The 18,149-nt window shown below is 41.0% G+C and overlaps 2 protein-coding genes across 7 annotated transcripts; one reads left to right on the plus strand and one right to left on the minus strand.

Annotated features, from left to right (window-relative positions):
* Positions 1-1,527: 1,527 nt before the first annotated feature.
* On the plus strand, positions 1,528-11,344 carry LOC137588395 (solute carrier family 25 member 45). 6 transcript variants are annotated; one of them, XM_068305493.1, is made up of 10 exons: positions 1,528-1,973; positions 2,074-2,159; positions 2,541-2,672; positions 3,115-3,225; positions 4,589-4,632; positions 4,715-4,786; positions 4,880-5,068; positions 6,068-6,145; positions 6,505-6,739; positions 6,925-8,493. In XM_068305493.1, exons 4-10 carry the CDS (start codon positions 3,189-3,191, stop codon positions 7,203-7,205), a joined length of 936 nt encoding a protein of 311 aa, XP_068161594.1. In that variant the 5' UTR covers positions 1,528-1,973; positions 2,074-2,159; positions 2,541-2,672; positions 3,115-3,188; the 3' UTR covers positions 7,206-8,493. The 6 variants fall into 6 exon arrangements, with proteins under 6 accessions (XP_068161594.1, XP_068161585.1, XP_068161567.1 ...); XM_068305484.1 differs by having other exon boundaries at positions 2,541-2,668; XM_068305466.1 differs by adding an exon at positions 10,468-11,344 and having other exon boundaries at positions 2,074-3,225; positions 6,925-7,216.
* On the minus strand, positions 9,273-16,883 carry LOC137588386 (solute carrier family 35 member E2A-like). The gene is made up of 9 exons (XM_068305445.1): positions 16,594-16,883; positions 15,534-15,968; positions 14,756-14,891; positions 14,129-14,256; positions 13,799-13,919; positions 13,674-13,727; positions 13,521-13,593; positions 12,890-13,035; positions 9,273-10,631 (listed from the first exon to the last, which is right to left on the minus strand). The coding sequence occupies exons 2-9, from the start codon at positions 15,811-15,813 to the stop codon at positions 10,403-10,405; spliced, it is 1,167 nt and encodes a 388-aa protein (XP_068161546.1). The 5' UTR covers positions 15,814-15,968; positions 16,594-16,883; the 3' UTR covers positions 9,273-10,402.
* Between the last annotated feature and the right edge of the window lie 1,266 nt (positions 16,884-18,149).

Here is an 18,149-nt window from a genome sequence, read left to right on the forward strand (position 1 = left end):
TTGGACGGCAAAGGGGATGAAAATGAGATGATGACTTTGACCTTGAGGAAACTAGGTCAAGGTCAAATTTCAACTTTTGTGCATTCAGGAGCCAGATAAGATAGAAAGACAAGGGAGAAGGCCAGCGTGAGTAAGACCATAGATCAAAGCTAGTGACTTCCATACTGGATTGGTCGAGGCACGGGTTAAAAACGACCACCATCGTACCTACCGGTGGAAACTGTTGGTCGAAGAAGGAGAGAGTGTGTTGGTAGGAAGAGAGAGAAGAGGAACGCCAAGCATTAAAAATAAGAATCAACAAGTTAAAATTATTTTAACATAGACGATATGTGCTTCTCACTGCCTTTCTTCAATAGTGTGCATTCCTGGTCAGACACGGAGCATCAGTTCTCCCACGTGTAATGAGGAGGGATGCAAATTTTGTCATCTGGTAAATTAGCAGTTCATTTTCTGTGGATCTACGTACTGTACTGTGTTGTGTTTAATAGACTATAAACCTTTTCTGTTTGGCCGTAGCTGATTAATCATTACTTTGTTAATATTTTAAAAACTATGCCAATACAAATGTTCAAGTGTATACATCATTTTAGCAATTATTTATGGCCTGCCTTCATATTCATTTTAAGTGACAAAGTGGGAAAAGTATTTAATAACATCAATTTAACTGACTGGATTGAATGACGAAGAACAGCGATGAACTGAAAACAAAAACAAAAAAAGAGAAAGAAATTGAAAAAAAAAAAAAAAACAAGAAAGAAAAAGAAAGTGAAATTGACATTTTACCGACTGTCTTTGTTAATCAGATCAAGGTGAATACTGCACTGGCAAACGTGATGCTATAATAATAATGGATTGAATTTACATAGCTATTTTTTCTAGGGATACTGAATCACAGAATCCTTCATGTGTTCACTCCACAGTCATACCTGTGGTGGTAAACTATATCTGCAGTTACGTTCAAAACATCTCTTGAAGGACCGGTTCTTCTGAGAGCACCTGTTCTCCTTACAGCAACGATCTTTGTCCTCCTCTTTCTATTCCATTCCTTTCTACTACTTCTCTCCTGTTCATATCCATCTTCAGTCCTTTCTTGATCTTATCCCTGAACTGCACCACAGCTCTGTACTTGTACAGGAAGCTGATGACTGTGAGGTAATTTTTATTTAATTATATCAATAGTATCATTTGTGGATTATCTTGCTTTTTTTTAATGGCGTTGAGATCATCAGTTAGGGTTGGGGTTAGTGCAGAAGTCCGGTTGGTTACGGGAAGAACCAATAAGCTAGTAAAGAGAAAAAAGAGTCCGACATTACTTGAGAACTTAAGGTCAGTCATTACAGAAAACTGCAAAAATGTGTATGTAACCCCAGGTGCAGGTCAGAGAAGACTGGGTGAATCAAGCCTTACTGGTCAAATAGCTGCTAAGAAACCACTACTAAGGAAAAACTACAAGTAGAACAGATTTATTTGAACCAAAAACAAATGGGCTTGTGGAAATCTGCTTTGGTCTGAATTATTCATTCAGTTTTTTTGAGGACAAGACAATCAGTAATCAACTCGCTTTTCGACCTGAATGCAGGTCGCAGGTTTTCTTTGGAGCCTATCCCAGCTGACAATGTGCAAGAAGCAGATTACACCTTGGATAAGTCACCAGGTTATAGCAGGACGACACAGAATGACCGACAGCCATTCACACCGGCAGTCATGGCCACGGTCAATTTAGAGTGGCCAGTTCAGCTATTTAGCATATTTTTGTGAGTAGCAGGAAAACAAGACAACCTGGATATAACCCACACAGGCACAGAGGGGACCGCAAAATGAACAGAAAGGCCCCAGGTGGAATTGAACCGAGGACCTATTTGCTAAGAGGTCAACAGCGCTAGACTGTCACCTTGCTGCCCTGCTTCATTTTGAGGAGACCAAATTTGAGATCTTTGGTTCCAAACGCTGTGTTATTATGCGACACAGAAGAGGTGAATGTATTTATGTGACACACAAATATTAAGTATGTTGATATGACTTGGTAAAATTATAGAGTGCACATTAAAAATATCTAAAAATATTATATTGCAGATGTGAAGAGAGACAGAAACGGGTGAAAGACAAAAGTGCTCAGCATCTCTGGAAAGTCCTTGAAGACCATTGGAAAACCTCTCCAGGTGATAACCTTGTGTTCTTCCAGTGAATGACAAGACTGACGCTCAAGTCATAGAAAAGGGTGAAGATTTTTAAAAGAATTAAAAATATAGACACGTTTAGGTATTTCAGTTGTTTTTGTTTACTTGATTCCATTTGTAGTCATTCATAGTTTTGATACCTTCGGTGAAAATCTACAAAGAAAATTAATCATGAAAATAAAGAGTATTCAATGAGGAAGTGTGTCCAAACTTTTGACTAGTAATGTATATTTCCACGAGAACAGTTGCATTAGTTGATAAGCAAAAATTAAAAAAGCGGTTGCTTAAATTTTGTGTAACGGGACTAAACGTGATAGCTATTAGAGCCGTTTGTGTTTGTGTTGCGTGTATTTACTGCCAAAGGGCGGATTGTCGATTCCTACTATGGCGGCGCCAGGATCCGCCCTACTCTACATCTAATCCAATCCCCATCCGAAGAAACGAGTACCAGCCAATCAGAGGAAGGATACCTGGACTATACCTTCATCATAGTAGGTAGAAAAACGCACAGCGAAACAGAAGCTGATGATGCATGACAGATGTGCTACCTTTAAAGTGAAATAGGTTGTTAGGATGTATTAACAAAGGGAGGTGATGATACAAGAAGGTAAGCCGTGTTTTAACCAAACAAACGTCCCTGCCTGACGTCACATTTGCAATTTAATATTTCAGTCATTTGAACGGATCTGCCACAGTGGTGCGAAATGCTGGTAAGGTGAATTGTTGATGTGAAATCTCTCCATAAGAGGCTTTCTAAATGTATAACAGGAGAATTTAAAAAAAACAAAAAACCTTTGTGTTATTTTTGAATAATTTATTTACATCAAATATTAACTTTGATAAGATGAGATGATAACTTTTACTCCACCTGGTGTCTGGTGTGTGTGACCTCCTGTCATACATTAACCACACACTGACTTTTGTCTTTTCATGCCAGCTATAAATGTGTTTTAACCCGTCAGCAAGTCGGACACGGCGCTCATTTTTGCGGGTTGCATTATTGAGCAAACTATGCCTTTTTTGGAATTCTTGGCTGGAAGCATTTCAGGTAAACAAATAAAAAGTCTATTCTCTTCTGCCCTGTTCTTTACCTATATTTCCATTGGTTATCACGTGCTCACTGTCATTGTTGTCTGTTTTTGGGAAAATATTGTAAATAAAAAACAAGAAAAAAAAATTGTTGTCACAATTATGTTATAGAAGAAGACACATATTTTCAACACCTCCATTCTCTTCAAACAACACAAAAATCTGGGCCCCCAGGTAGTGCAGTGGGTACCTCTTGCTTCACAACAAGAAGGTTCTGGGTGTGATTCCTTTCTGTGTGGAGTTTTTATATTCTCCCTGTGTCTCTGGGTTCTCCCTGGGTTCTTGGGCTCCAAAAACATGCAGCTTCGGTGAATTTTGCACACCAAATTGTATATAGTTGTGAGTGTGAGCGTGTGTGATTGTCTTTTGTGTGGCCCGTCATAAGCTGGCGTCTTATCAGGGGTGTACCCCATCTCTCGCCCATAGCAACCTGGGATAGGCTCCAGCAAAACCCTCACCTGCAAGCAGCTAAGCAGCTGTAGACGAGATAATTGTGATCGTCTCGTCTACAAGAAAAAGGATGGAAGCTAAAACTTGGATATATAGATAGATGAACATCACTGGACGTTCCAAAAGAATGTTGTTCCAAAACTGTTCACCAAGGTTTAGGTTCAGAAGAATCCCTTAGAAAATCATTGGTGAGATTTAAAAAGACCGTTGCAGCACATGAACCCCGGAAATATTCCAGAGCTGAAGGCTTTTTCCAGGAGGAATGCGCTAAGATTCTCCAGAAACATGACAGTCTGGTGTTTGTATATGAGGACATAGCAGCAAGATTCATTCATTCATCTTCTTATTCCACTTTTTTGGGTCACGGGGGGTTGCTGGAGCCTATGCTAGTGGATTTGCGGATGAGAGGCAAAGGAAACTCCGGGCATGCCGCCGGTGCACCGCGGAGCCATACAATCACAAACAATCACACACTCTCACCTACAGACAATTTGGTGTGATTAATTCACCTGAAGTACATGTTTTTGTAAGTGGGAGGAAGTCGAAGAACCCAGAGAGACCTCACGCAGACAGGGGAAGAACCTGCAAACTCCACACAGAAGGGAATCAAACCCGGAACTTTCTAGTTTTGCGGCAACAGCGCTACCCACTGCGCCACCCTACCAGCTACATGTCTTTATAAGGTACTAGAGACACGTATCACCTAGGGGTTAAACATTTTAAACTGCAGTAGCAGTCATTTTGTATAAACACTAAATACACATTTAAGAACACAATATCTCTTGTATTGAGCTGTTAAAACTGTTTGTTATAACCCATTTATGTTTAACAGCGTATATGGAGAAATAACTTTCCCTTTCTTGGTTTTGCAGGAGCGTTGGGCGTGGTTGTTGGATATCCAGCAGACACTGTCAAGGTTACATGAAGCATTGAAACCCATAATCATGCCTGACCACATACAGGAAGTGTTTCTGATACCTTACTTTGTATCTGTGTAGGTTCGCCTGCAGGCCCAGTCTGAGTATAAAGGGATATTTCACTGTATAGCTAAAACATACACTCATGAAGGGGTAGGTGTTTTGTTTTTATTACCAGCGTGCAGAAATAAATCTAAGGAAGTATTGATGCCTATTTATCTGTTTATTGTAACTTTATTATATCAGCTCCATGGATTCTTTAAAGGCATGGCCTTTCCGCTGCTTAGCACTGGCATCATCAATTCCATTGTCTTTGGTGCTTATAGTAACGCCTTGGATTACATGAGCCAGTCTCAGTGCAGCCACCATGCTGAAGCTAAAGCAGCCTCCGCTGCACAGGTGTTCACAGCCGGCTGCTTCTCAGGCCTCATACAGGTAAGGACACTGGATGCTCGTTGTCAGGTTGGTGCTACAGTGTTATTATTAGTGTGAGACATTTCCATGTCCATTGACTGTATGTGTGGGAACTGTTCTGTCATTCATCTCGGCCAGGACCAATAAACAGGCTGTAGTGGTTGTAACGTAATCCAGTGGGGAAATGTGCCCATAAGATTACATCACCGACCATAAATCTCAACTGATCATAATATATGAAAAGTGTTGTTGCTATTATAAGTGAAATTTCAGGTAATATGAGCTTAACATTCAGTTATAACGACTTGGCATTATGCAGGTGGGTGTCTTCTTCTTTTCCTTTCGGCTTTTCCCTTCAGGGGTCGCCACAGCAGATCAATGGCCTCCATGTAAACCTGTCCTTTGCATCCTCTTCTCTCACACCAACTACCTTCATGTCCTCATTCAGCGTCCCTACTCTCAGTCCTATACTCTTGGCGCTCCTCTTTTCACTCTTCGTGCAAACACACTTTCCTCCTCTCCTTCTTCGACCAACAGTAGTCCAATTTCCACCGGCGCCCTGTAGGTCAACAGTGCCGATGGCGGTCGTTGTTAACCTGGGCCTCGACCAATCCGGTATGGAAGCCATAGGTTTGATTCGCATCTTTGATTTGGCAAAAGTTTTACGCCAGATGCCCTTCCTGACACAACCCTCTGTATTTATCCGGGCTTGGGACCGGCACAATAAGACACTGGCTTGTGTCCTCTTGTGGCTATATTACCGACCATAAATCTCAACTGATCATAATATATGAAAAGTGTTGTCGCTATTATAAGTGAAATTTCAGGTAAAATGAGCTTAACATCCAGTTATGTGTTTGACAAATGCCACTTCTCAAGCTGCGCCGCACATCTGTGACTAACAACTGAAATCGTTTCACATAACAACTTGCCATTAAGCAGGTGGGTGTATTGTGAGGAAAAACTCCCAGGTCAGAAGAACTTAATCATGTAGTCACCTTTTTTAATCTTTTCCAAAAGGTTGTGTCAAAGCAGAAAACCTGCGTCAAACGTTTTCCACAAAAAAAAAAAAAAGGACAGGAATCAAGAATCCCACAGGTATCCATTGGATGCTATCTTTCTCTATCCACATGTTTGTTGTGCTGTGTGGTGGAACTTGATATTGTTATCAACAGACCTTTTTTTCATTTTACTGTACATCTGTTACACAATCACTTGGACTCACGAAGAAAACCTTCTGTAATGATTTGTAGGTTATCGAGTTCAGTAACATCTAGGAGACAGTTGCATGGAGACATACAGTTTGTCACGTTTCAGGTAGAAGTGTTCAGTTTAGGGGTTTAACCTTTTCGATCTAATTGGATCTAATTGTGTAACGCGTTGATAGTAACTTCAAACATAGACTATGACCACGCACACTGGCGGTGGACTGACGCTTGTACTTGATCTGCTTTCAGACCTTTGTAAGTGCACCGATTGACCTGGTGAAGGTCCGTTTGCAGGGCCAGACAGTTGCTGACAGATACAAGGGAGCCATTCACTGTGTTGCCGTCATCCTGAGGGAGGATGGTCCCAGGGGTCTGTTCAGAGGGGCGCTCGCCCTCGGCATGAGAGACATTCCCTGCTATGGACTTTATTTCTTGCCTTATGAAATCATGATAAAGGCTCTGACAGAGAGTGGCAAAGAGCCAGGTTAGTTAATGAGTCAACAGTGCAACACCATACACCCTTAATAAATATGGAACCAGTATGTGTGTTGGTTGTGTTATATATTAGATGCTTTAACCTTTATCTTGATTCAACAATTAATAATGACATTGTTTATAGTTTTTACGCAGCATAAATTGACATAACGCAACAACATGCTCCGTCCTCAGGGACATTTGCCATATTGATGGCGGGTGGCATAGCTGGGACAGTCACCTGGGCCACTGCCACGCCCATGGATGTGGTGAAAGCCCGACTCCAGATGTCAGGGGCCGGCGGGCGGGAGTACAGCGGGCTCCTCCACTGCATCAGAGAGAGCACCAGAGAGGAGGGCCTGAAGGTCTTCTTTAAAGGCCTCCTCCTGAACAGCCTGAGAGCCTTCCCTGTCAACGCCATCATCTTCCTCAGCTACGAGAGTATAATGAAGGTTTTCTGTCATCCAGCAAGATGAACTCATTCTTGGTGTGTGAGTGTAGCTTAAGTCGACACACTTGTATTAAGAAATGAAGTTTGCAGAAGTTTTGCGATGCAAACACAAATTGATCATATCCTTTGAGATAATGAGCCTGAACGTAGGCGTTTAAAGTCTGGGAAAAGGTCAGAAACATGAACCACTGAACATAAATGATGAAAAGTCTTTAGAAATACTTTGATGAGGATTTAAGATGCTAATAACTCTTTGGAGAGCTCTGCCCCAGTGCCAGGGCTGATTCTGGGATCACACATTAAATTTTCTAAAACATTTCACTTAAACAATAATCACTAACTGTCCACTTGATTCTGTACTCCTTGTTCCTCTTTGCACGGCCTATCATCTGCCATTCTCTACTCTATTTGTATATGCCACTATTATTCAGAGGGAAACATTGTACTTTGGCTACAAAACATGTCTCACGTCTTGACTTATTAGGTATTTAATTGCAGATTTGGATTTTAAAAATACAATAAAAAAATAATTTATGTTGTATTGTCACCAACTACATTAAACCATTAAACTACTCAACTCCTCTCTGGGAGAGTTGAAGAAAGTCCACACGAGAGCTGAGGGATGACACAGATGTAACCCAGCGTTACTTTTACTGTTAGTATTATTTTCTTATTATTTCTGTTCGAACGGGTTTTTTGGTTGAATACGGGGTTTCCTATGTGCCCTGAACGCACCTCTGTGCCAATCACACTCACACCTCCTCAGAGCTCATTACCTTTGATGAGCTGCAGCCATCCACATGGAGGAGACGCTGTGGAAGCTGGGCACAGAGCGAAACGCTAGAGAAGTTTGGTGTTGAGCGGGACGCTGTGAACGTTTGATACGGAGCGACATGCTGGAAAAAGTTTGGTGTTGAGTGGTTGAGCCACGGAGAGTGGATGTTTTTTCTTTTTGTTGAAGAAAATCCTGGCTGGTTTTTTTTATGGGTGAAATCTGCACCAAGACTTGATGCCTTGACATGCGCGGACCGCATGCCCCGTGGAAGGTGTACAGTGGATACAGTGGATACAGATACTCCTGAATGCTCCACCTGGTTCCCAGGAGGGTGGTAGGAAAAGGATTACAAGTCCTTTAAGAATTTTTTTATTAACAGATCTGATTTTTTCTTTTTTCCTTTTTTTGTTACTTTTCTTAAGTCAGGTCTGACATAAAATTGAATAACCTTGAACAACTATAGACATTGAATGAACATTGGAACCGCAACTGAAAAGTACAGTTATAATGGTGTGGAAAAATATATTTAGTTTTATTATTTGTTCATGTGTTTGAAAAATTTAAAATGTTCATATTGGTTTGCTAAATACATTTAAATATTTACTTAAATTTTGTCCGTGTGTTATTAGGGTGGAGGTATCAATTTTCCATTCACCACCGCCAGTCTCCTTGAACCTAGTAGAACCTACATATTGGGTAGATATATACAGATATTTAGAGCCCAGTAGATATATATATATTTAGATATTTGTCCAGCCTACTCAATAAGAGGGTAACACAGACAATACAGCAAAAACAATACAAATGACATAGACATTTCACTATATCCATTCTTAACTAGGCCTGTTTATTTTTTATTTCTATGCCTATTTATGATTTTCTATTTATATATTCTTGATGGATTATTTATTACTTTTTCTATTTGGTGTTGTACTACTTTCTATGCTAGTGATTTCTGTGTGCTTTTTCTGTGTTTTGTGTACTTAGGGAGAAATTAATTTCCCTGACAGAACCTTCTTAAGGGATAAAGTTAAACTCTAAGATTTTATTGAACTCTTGAAGTGTACAAGAAAAAAAAAATCTGCCGCAGTGTAGTTCAGAATACCTGAATGCATTAGAACTCCTACCACAGTAATAACATACATTATTTTGTAGTATCATATTCTGCATAATTAATTTCGTTTTAATACTCTTGAGTCATGTTACATGCAAAACTTTTACTTGAAGCAGTCTTTTCCAGAATGTGTTACTTAGAAATGATCAAAATACTCCTGTGTGAACACTTCCTGACCCCACAAACTACAAACCACACCTAGATGAAAATCTGAAGAGGATAAATTTTATTTTCTACAATATACTTCAAATATTACTACATCCTCACTAAAGACACATTGATAATTTTTTATTTTGGACATTTCTGCCCTCAATGCTCCTCACATTTGCACTTCATACACAGCAAATGTATTTCATGTGGGGATAACCTTTTAAAAATGAAGGTAGATTCTTGAGGCACAAACATCAAGCATAAAAAAACATTAACTGTCCGTCTGATTTCAGCAGAATATCTTGTCAAACATTGTTGTCCGTAATGTGGAACTGGAGGCACATTGAGATTACTGACACAACAGAATCGTTTTATATTATTACAATATTGTTTTCTTGACAGAAAGGCATCTGTCTGCAGGAGAACACTAACCAGACTCAGATTCCATGTCTCTGTGACTCAAACCTGATTGAGCCTAATAAGCAGAGCTACTAATGCAACACCCAGGTTTTAATGAACTTCGTTCATTTTGTGATGGCAGCATGCAGTCAGTTCACAATAAGGCCAAAAATGAAAATTAAGGTACAGTACATGCTTCGGAAAAAGTTCATGAAAGGTGACAAGCATTCTCAGAATGCAGTCAATGGTTTTAAAACGTTCATGGTTTAAACAACCATTCGGAGCTTGTATTCAAATGCAATCAAATTATATTTTACAAAATTTTACAAAATTAATATCTTGTAACTTCATTGTTGAACAGATGTCCACAATCACATACATTCAGAAGCTGCTGTAACACAGATAAGAACCAACATACTCTGGAATGTAAATGTTTGACAAAAAGATTCATCAGGAGCTTTTCTCCACCCTGAGTTCCTGCTGCCAAGAACCACATTTAGACGAAGCTGAGGATCAAGCATTAATAAAGTAAGACAGACAAAAGATTTCCTTAATCATGGTCGCAGGACTAGTGACAGCTGAGCCCCTCACAAAGTTTAGTTGGAGCTCTAAGAAGATAGTGTGAGTGTGTGTGTGTGTGTGTGTGTTAAAGAAGTGTCTTTCTTGAAAATCAAATAAAAATTTGATCACAAAAAAAATGTTAAAATTGTGGAACCTAGAAACAAATGTAGGCAAACACAAGTTTATCAATACCTTGACCCTGCTTCAGGTAGCACCTCAGTCTTTATTTAGGCAGAGTGGTTTCGATGTTCTTGTCTTGTAATAAAGGTTTGTGGTTCTGCTCAACAGCCATGGCTTTTAAGGTTTCCCTCTGGATCTGCCTGGCCTTGTTGTACAAGAGGACCCCGATGAACACCAGGACGGTGCCGGCGGCGCTTAGGATGGTGATCTGGTTACTGAACACGATGATGCTGAGCCAAACTGACAGGGCGTGTTTGACCGTACTGGCAACACTGAGGAAGAGATGAGGGTTGGTGATGTTGGTTTTGTGAAGGGAGGTCCCACATACCTATTTATCTTCTATCTAAGACTGAGGTCAATTGTGTTGATGGCTTGGAAAGGCGACATCATAAGGAAGTATATTTCTTCACCAGAAGAAGATTAAATGTCTTCACTTTAAATCAAGTTACTGTGGATCAGCTACTTTGTCATGGAAACACCACATAAAGCTGCTGATAAAAAGCTATTAATCCATATCTCTGGAACACTCATTTGTGACTCCCTCTTTTATTCACATCGGTACAGAGTTAACTACAGACCATCTTCCACAACATCCTTATCCAGTGTGGGACACATGATTATCAGTGGGCATCCTGGAGCGCCGGACTCTAAACCCTCCCCCTGTTTGTTAACAGCTATGCTCCAGACGCGACACACAACGGACAGATCTCACCCCTACACCCCTCCTCACTTAAGATTTTATTTAAAAAAAATCTTAGGTAATCAAATCCACACATGCTTGAAGGGTGTTGTTTTGAACTGTACTGCTGCTTTATGTAAACACTGTGTGAATGTAAATAAAGGATTAACAGTATTGTCACGACGCAATGAAACATCTGATGAACATATGTCTGAATTTTCTTTCCTGACTGCTAGAATTCACATGTTGGTGGAAATGCATTCGCTCAGTGCTGAGTTCCTTCACTACCTGCCCATCCCCCCCAGATATTTTAATTGAAATATATTAATAACTTTATGAGATCTTTTGTACACAAGCATTCAAACAAACAAACTCTGCCAGTGGCAGATACAACCAGTTATTCCAGTGTCGGTGAGGTAGACACCTTTCATACATTTGGACTATTTATAAAAACCATTGTGGTATTATACAGTAAACTGTGTCGTTGTTCTGTCCTGTGTCACACTGGTTACTGCGCTGCTTCCCATTAATGAACCTTATAAAGACAGTCACTGCAGTAAAATAAGCTGCAATGCATATTTTCAGATGCTGTATCACGCCTCAACACTCCTCTCCCAGCTTCTATTTACAACCTCTCCCGTCCAACCCAGAGCAGTGTACAATGTTTCATTAAATCATACTCATCAGAAGAGTATGCACAACATATGTAAGAATTGTTCTTGATTAAGTATATGTAAAGACAAGTCTAAATATTCATTTTATATCATATTATTTGTGATTGAAAACCTATACGTCATGCAGCTTCACTGCCTCGATTCAGAAATGTGGGTGTGTGACGCTTGCAGGTGTGTGTCACTCATAGTGTACACTATTGACAGCAGCCGAAAGAGATGAAAAGAGGACAGGTCTGGTGAGTACAGCCCTGACGCTCACCCTACGCGGTTCCTTTCATCAGCAAAGTTACTCCCTGCAGCCACAGACTTTGCTCTGCTCTGACATAACAATACATCTAGTCCTATTCCTAAACTTCAACTGATAGTTAATACTGTTATGGTTTCTCTATAGTACGTGTCATACCCGCAGCCTTGGGTCATTAAGAAAAAGGTAGTTGTAATCTTTTCAGATTAAAATCTTCAGGTCAAAATATTACAGTAAATAAACTAGAACCACGGCAGTCACAGACTGCAACATCCCGCAAATTCAAAATTTTACCCTGACCTACTTGTATAGGTCAAAGATCAAAGCTAGTGCTGTAACTTACTTTCATAGATAAAAGCATTAGCTTTGATCTGTGGTCTTACTCACACTGGCCTTCTCCCTCGTCTTTCTATCTTATCCAATTCCTGAGTGTACAAACGTTTAAATTTGACCTTGACCTAGTTTTCTCAAGGTCAGGTTCATCATCTCATTTTCATCCCCTTTGCTGCACGAGTAATGTGCTTTTTGTTTCATCTCTTTATCTGCAAAGGTGTCGAAGATATTTGGAGGACTTACGAACAAACGGACAGACGGGCGAACACACAAACACTGACAAATGTAATACATCACTGCTTTGAAGCAGGATGTAAAAATCTGTTTGGCCAGCAACATAATCTGTGTTTTGAATATCCGGTCCTTGTGTGTTGGGTTTGCCAGCCCTGCTCTGTGACACGGATCGTTGCAGCCCTGCTGATAAACCTTCAAATCGTTTGCTGTACTCTAGATGCAAGGAATCATATTCAGCAGCTGTCCCCAGTGTAGTGGTCAACAGGATGGAAAATAATGTTTATTATCAGCTTCAGCAAAAAAACAAAGCTTTACCTGTGACAGACTTGAGTACGGTAAAACATAAGTGGGTTTGGATCCTCTCACCTGAAGGTAACAGGAGAAATCCTTCCCATGAGAGCGTAGGCAGTGACGCTCTGCAGGTGGAACAGGGCGCCATCGAAAAGTAGTAACATAATGATGTCGTGTGTGAATATGAAGCTCCGCCCATTCTTCCCAATGACTGGGACGTCCTGGAAAGATGGAGATGGAGCATGGCAACCATCAGAATAGGCAATAGTCCTGCTACATATGATAGCTGTTTTAAAAGAAATAAAATTTCTTTCTTTTTCTTTCAGCCAGTCTGTCTATCAGCAGGCTTACTTAAAGGGTATCGATTGATTTTGTTTAAATATTTGTGGAGAGGTGGGATATGAACCAAGATACAATCTATTAGACTTTGGTGTTTGCTTAGGTGTTTGTCTTTTGCTGCATCATCAACAGGATTTATTACTTCTTGAGTAACAAAAGAACATGGGTACCCATGTGATTGGTCAAAGAGTCACATTAACAGGACCTTATTATCATCAGACTACTGGCGTCAAGTGCAATAAACAAATATATTCCTCCTGTATTTGGTGTTTAATGGCAAGAGGCAAGTTTCAAAATAACAGAAAAATTACAAATTTCACCAATGTCTACAAGTTACTTGATTATAATCAGTTGTGTGTTGAATTACCAGGAGGAACACCCAAGTAGGTATTAGCATGATGACGGCTGCTGCACTGGTGTAAAATTGAAGCTCAGGAGGGCTGAAATGAGCCAAAAGAGGTTTGGTTGTATCACATGATATTTTAATTTCATACCTGACAATGATCCACAGTCTTCTTACCTGAACTTGTACGTGTCTCCACTTAGTAGTTTTTTGGAGAATACATTCTGCAAACTAATATTAAAAAAAAGGGTTAACAGAGGACCACGCTGCTGCGGGGATAGCTGATCTGAGAGCTGCAGTACCAGTCCATGATGTTGGTGGAGAGAGCAGCACAGAAACCCAGCATGTTGAAGCTTATCTCGGTGGCGGTGCAAAGGGCTAGGCCGGCCATGACAGGGAAAAGAGACAGGTTCACCCACAGCCCTGCAGTTTGTAGAACAAACAGTACAGTACTTATAACGAATGAGTCACCACATGGAGACTATTAACCTGTTTTTCCTGTGGCAGGACATTCAATTAAAGATGAAACACAAAAGTGCTCTCATGATTAATGACCATAGTCATGTTATTAACCGAACTAATCTGAACTTTGATCCGATCAGAAGCATTCCTTTGCTTTGACAAACGTTCACCTGTGTACTCTCCGAGGATCAGCCTGGACATAATGACGGTGAAGATGGGCGCTGAGCTCTTCACCGTTTCAGCAAATGATACGGCCACATTCTTCAGGCTCACCAAACCCAAAACCACTGTGGTGAACCTGGCAAAATGGAGATAAAGATGAACATTGGGCCGATCGCTAAGAACAAGGAAAATGAAAAATCACAAACAGGCCTATAATTCAGGTGTAGTCAGAGACTCAGAGCTGAATGGTAGCAGCCACACTGACACGTTTAGTGTCAGCATTGTGTAACCTTAAAAACACCAAATTAAACATTTTAAATCGGTGTGGAAGCACAGCCTCCTTGGTGGAGATCATTACTCATGTCTCACACTGCACTTAGAACTTTAAAACTTATTCTATATTTCTCATTTTTTTTGTTTTAGAAGTTTCTTTATGAATTAAGTGCTTCTTATATTGTTCATTTCATTTCATTTCATGTATTCTCTAAATGACTTTCACATTTTCCAAGGACACAAGAGCAGAACATAACCATAATTATGACAAAGGAAATACTTTTCTTTATACGTTCTTGCCTAGAAGAGCTTCTGTTGTCATAATTATGTGTAAGAAAACATGAAATGGAGAAGAGAGTCACCTCATGAGCCCAACAAACAGCATGATCATGACAAAGTTGGAAGGGTACTCGGATCTGGACTTGTGCTGGTACAGGCAACAGGGAATAAACATCTTTATGCATCCAATGATGGTGGTGGAGAGCATCTGAACGGCCCCTGGTGGGAAAACGGAAGAAAATAAACAACAGCATTAGTCAAAAACACCTGCAGCATGATAATCAGCTGTCTGCGCCTTGTGCTTCCAAAGCTAGATCAAAAAAAGGCAAAACCTGCACCGGTTTATGTAAAACTACAGACCTCACTTTGAACGGTTTACTATCAGGATTGCTTTTCATTAATTTCATTAATCACAAACGTTACCTTTTAGTGACTCCAAAAATAGTTCAGAAATGCATTGCACTGTGAAATTTGATGTGTTTAAATATGTAGGAAACATGATGGTGACAAACTGAGTGACTCTCGCTTTACAGTGTTTAGACAGAGTTCATACAGAACGTCTATATGAATAAATGTTTCAGGTACAATAATGCAACTGACAAAGACAACGTTGTCCTCAATGGGTTACCCCTCGTCAAACAGGTTACATGTTTAAGGAAGTTTGTTTTTCATGCCTCGAAGGAAGTCAACCTTACAAATTACTGCACACTTGAGAAATGGTTTCCGAATACACAAACCGCATGAACAGCACACAGTCAAAGAGCTGAGACCATAAAACGATACGACCCGACTTGTCAAAAACATCCAAATCAATAACGCGTTAACACTAGTAGTCACAAGTGACTGTTTATCCATATTTACCCAACATGCTGGGCTCTCCCTCCAGCAGCGACAGGATGTACTTGTTGAGAAACAAGGTGCAGAAGCTGAAGAAGTACCAGAAGCCCAGGTAGACCATCGATCGGCAGTTCCACACTCCTGACTCGGCCTCGATCACGGTGGTCTCCGTCACCGTGATCTTCAGCACCTGCTCCCCCGGCATACTCTCGCTGCGCACCAGGACCACCCGCTCCTGGCGAGTGTGGAACGGTGACAGAAGGTGCCACAGTGGCTGTCGGGAAGCGTGCCTGCAACATGGCATCGTCTCTATTGCCCGTGGGCCCCCGAGGGCCCAACAGATGGGTGGTAGGAGGGAGGTGAGGGTTCGATTAATATCCTGAATTTCACTCCATCTTCTGGTCGATACCAATCAGTCACACAGTAAGTGTTGATGTACGTCCCTGTTGCGTGCCTGTTCTGCAAAATTAGTAGAGAATAAATGTCAACAAAGGTCACCACATGTTGGAAAAGCAGTAACTGCATTGATACGTATGTACTGTTTATGGGATCATTGGGAACATGTACGATTTAACAGCTGTTTACAAGACCAGGAGTTCTGGGATGTTATTCCACAGTGAAAAGAAACACAAAGAAGTCCTGGAACATCGGTGAGATCACCACAGCTGCCTGACTTGAAGTCCAGACAAAACATCTGATGAGATGTGAAGACATTAAAGTTAGGAATATGACAGCAGTGGAGCCTTTGTCCACCGACAGTACGATGAGATTCTTCAGGAATGTCTCCAGGGGTTGGATTCTGGATGAGCCTCTGCAGCAGCAGCAGCGCTGGAGCTACAGTCGGGACAAACTCCTGTAACACATGTTGGACTGAACTTCTTCTAGTGTCCTTGTTCGATTCTGTTAACATAGAACTGGCTAAGACGCCGGAACCAATGCCTGTTGTGTGTTTGTGTTTCAGGCATTCCCTGAAATGTGTTCTCAAAACAACCACTAAACCATTGTTTATTTAGAAGTGACAAAAAGGTAGCTAGCTTATTCGTCGAAAGAACGCACCAGCCTAACGCCCGGGAGACAGTCTCACCTCCGTGAGGATGCTTCCGATCCGCCCGGTCAGTGTCCGGAGGGCTGGTCGGTCGGGTCACAGCCGGCGGGTTACCAACACCAGGCTGAACACTGAGGCTAACGGAAAACCTCTGATCTGGCGGAAACACTGCAAAGGAATGGCAGCTAACGCGCCGGTAGGTCGTTTCTCCATGCGCTACGGCAAATGTTCAGAGTGCCTTCAGTCCCCAAGACACAATGAACGCGGTTATCTCTGAACCCATCGCTACGATCCCAGACGTGGCTGCGAACAACGAGCATTACTGGATAGCAAGCTAACCCCGAACCGCTACCGGAAGTAGCTTCAAAATAAAACCCCTGCTCGCAAATACACTCCTAAACTACATTCAGAGTAGGAAAGATATATGTTATAGCAAAGATTGCACTGAAAATATTAGGACGTAATTATTTATTCTGACTAAAATAAACTATGATTGAATGTATGAATTAGTACCTGGCTTTCGTTGTATGGATTTAAAGCTTTTATTGTGTAGGGTTTTGTGAATGTTTTTCCGGTATGACTTCGCTCCACTTGACGCAGCTGCCACGAGACAACGTGTGAGGTCAGAAGGATCAGGCAGACAGTTGATTGATGATCATAATGCCATGAGAAATGTTTGTCGCGTAAATCTAAACAACCCCACCCCCAACCTCATCTGTTGTTGGATCAATCTGTCACTTTCTCTTCTTGGGAGATTTGTGTCTAAACTATGTCATCTCATCTGAACTGTTAAAACAAAAAAAACCCGACGGAAATTCATTGGTGTGTCAGATAATCCACTTTATTCATGCAGGCTTTCATGTCTTACATTGTTTGCAGTGGGTTGGCTTCCAGCAGATGTTTAGCTCGAAGGAACAAAGGCAGAAGCCGTGTAACATTTACCAGCTAATGTACTCAATGATTTTTCTGAGTGTGTGTGTGTGTGTGTGTGTGTGTGTGTGTGTGTGTGTGTGTGTGTGTGTGTGTGTGTGTGTGTGTGTGTGTGTGTGTGTGTGTGTGTGTTTGAGTTGGGAGTGTAGTGCTTTGTGTGTTTCTCCTGAGTGCGGTCGGATCATGTTGTCTGCTGGTTGGACAGACAGTGGGTTTGTGTGTTCCTGTGTCAGACGAGGCTTTGTTGTCTCCTGCATTCAGTCAGAATACAGGTTCAGGTGTAACAAGGAGATCAAAGGTTTTCTTGGCTGCTTGTGCTCTTTAGTTTCATGCTACATCTTCACAAGTCTGCAGAGATTTGCTCTGATGCTTCCGTGTTTTTGGATGATCTAAATGAAATACTGTAGTAAATGTTACTTAAGCTATAATGACAATTTTCCCACCCTGGTCTGGGGCTCTAGCAACATTTTTATTGGTCCAGAGATTAAATAAAAAGCAAATGGACATCTTTTTATGGTTCAAAAACATTTCAGCTTTGTCTAAAAGCCTTGCTGACTTCCCACTGACAGATGGGAATTTTCTGTGATGTTACGAACACCTTGAAGGACATGAAGGTCCCATGTGTACTGACACACCCAGAACTATAAGGACTATTAGGACTATTG

Source organism: Antennarius striatus, chromosome 2, assembly GCF_040054535.1.
Source record: "Antennarius striatus isolate MH-2024 chromosome 2, ASM4005453v1, whole genome shotgun sequence".
Classification (NCBI taxonomy): Eukaryota; Metazoa; Chordata; class Actinopteri; order Lophiiformes; family Antennariidae; genus Antennarius; species Antennarius striatus.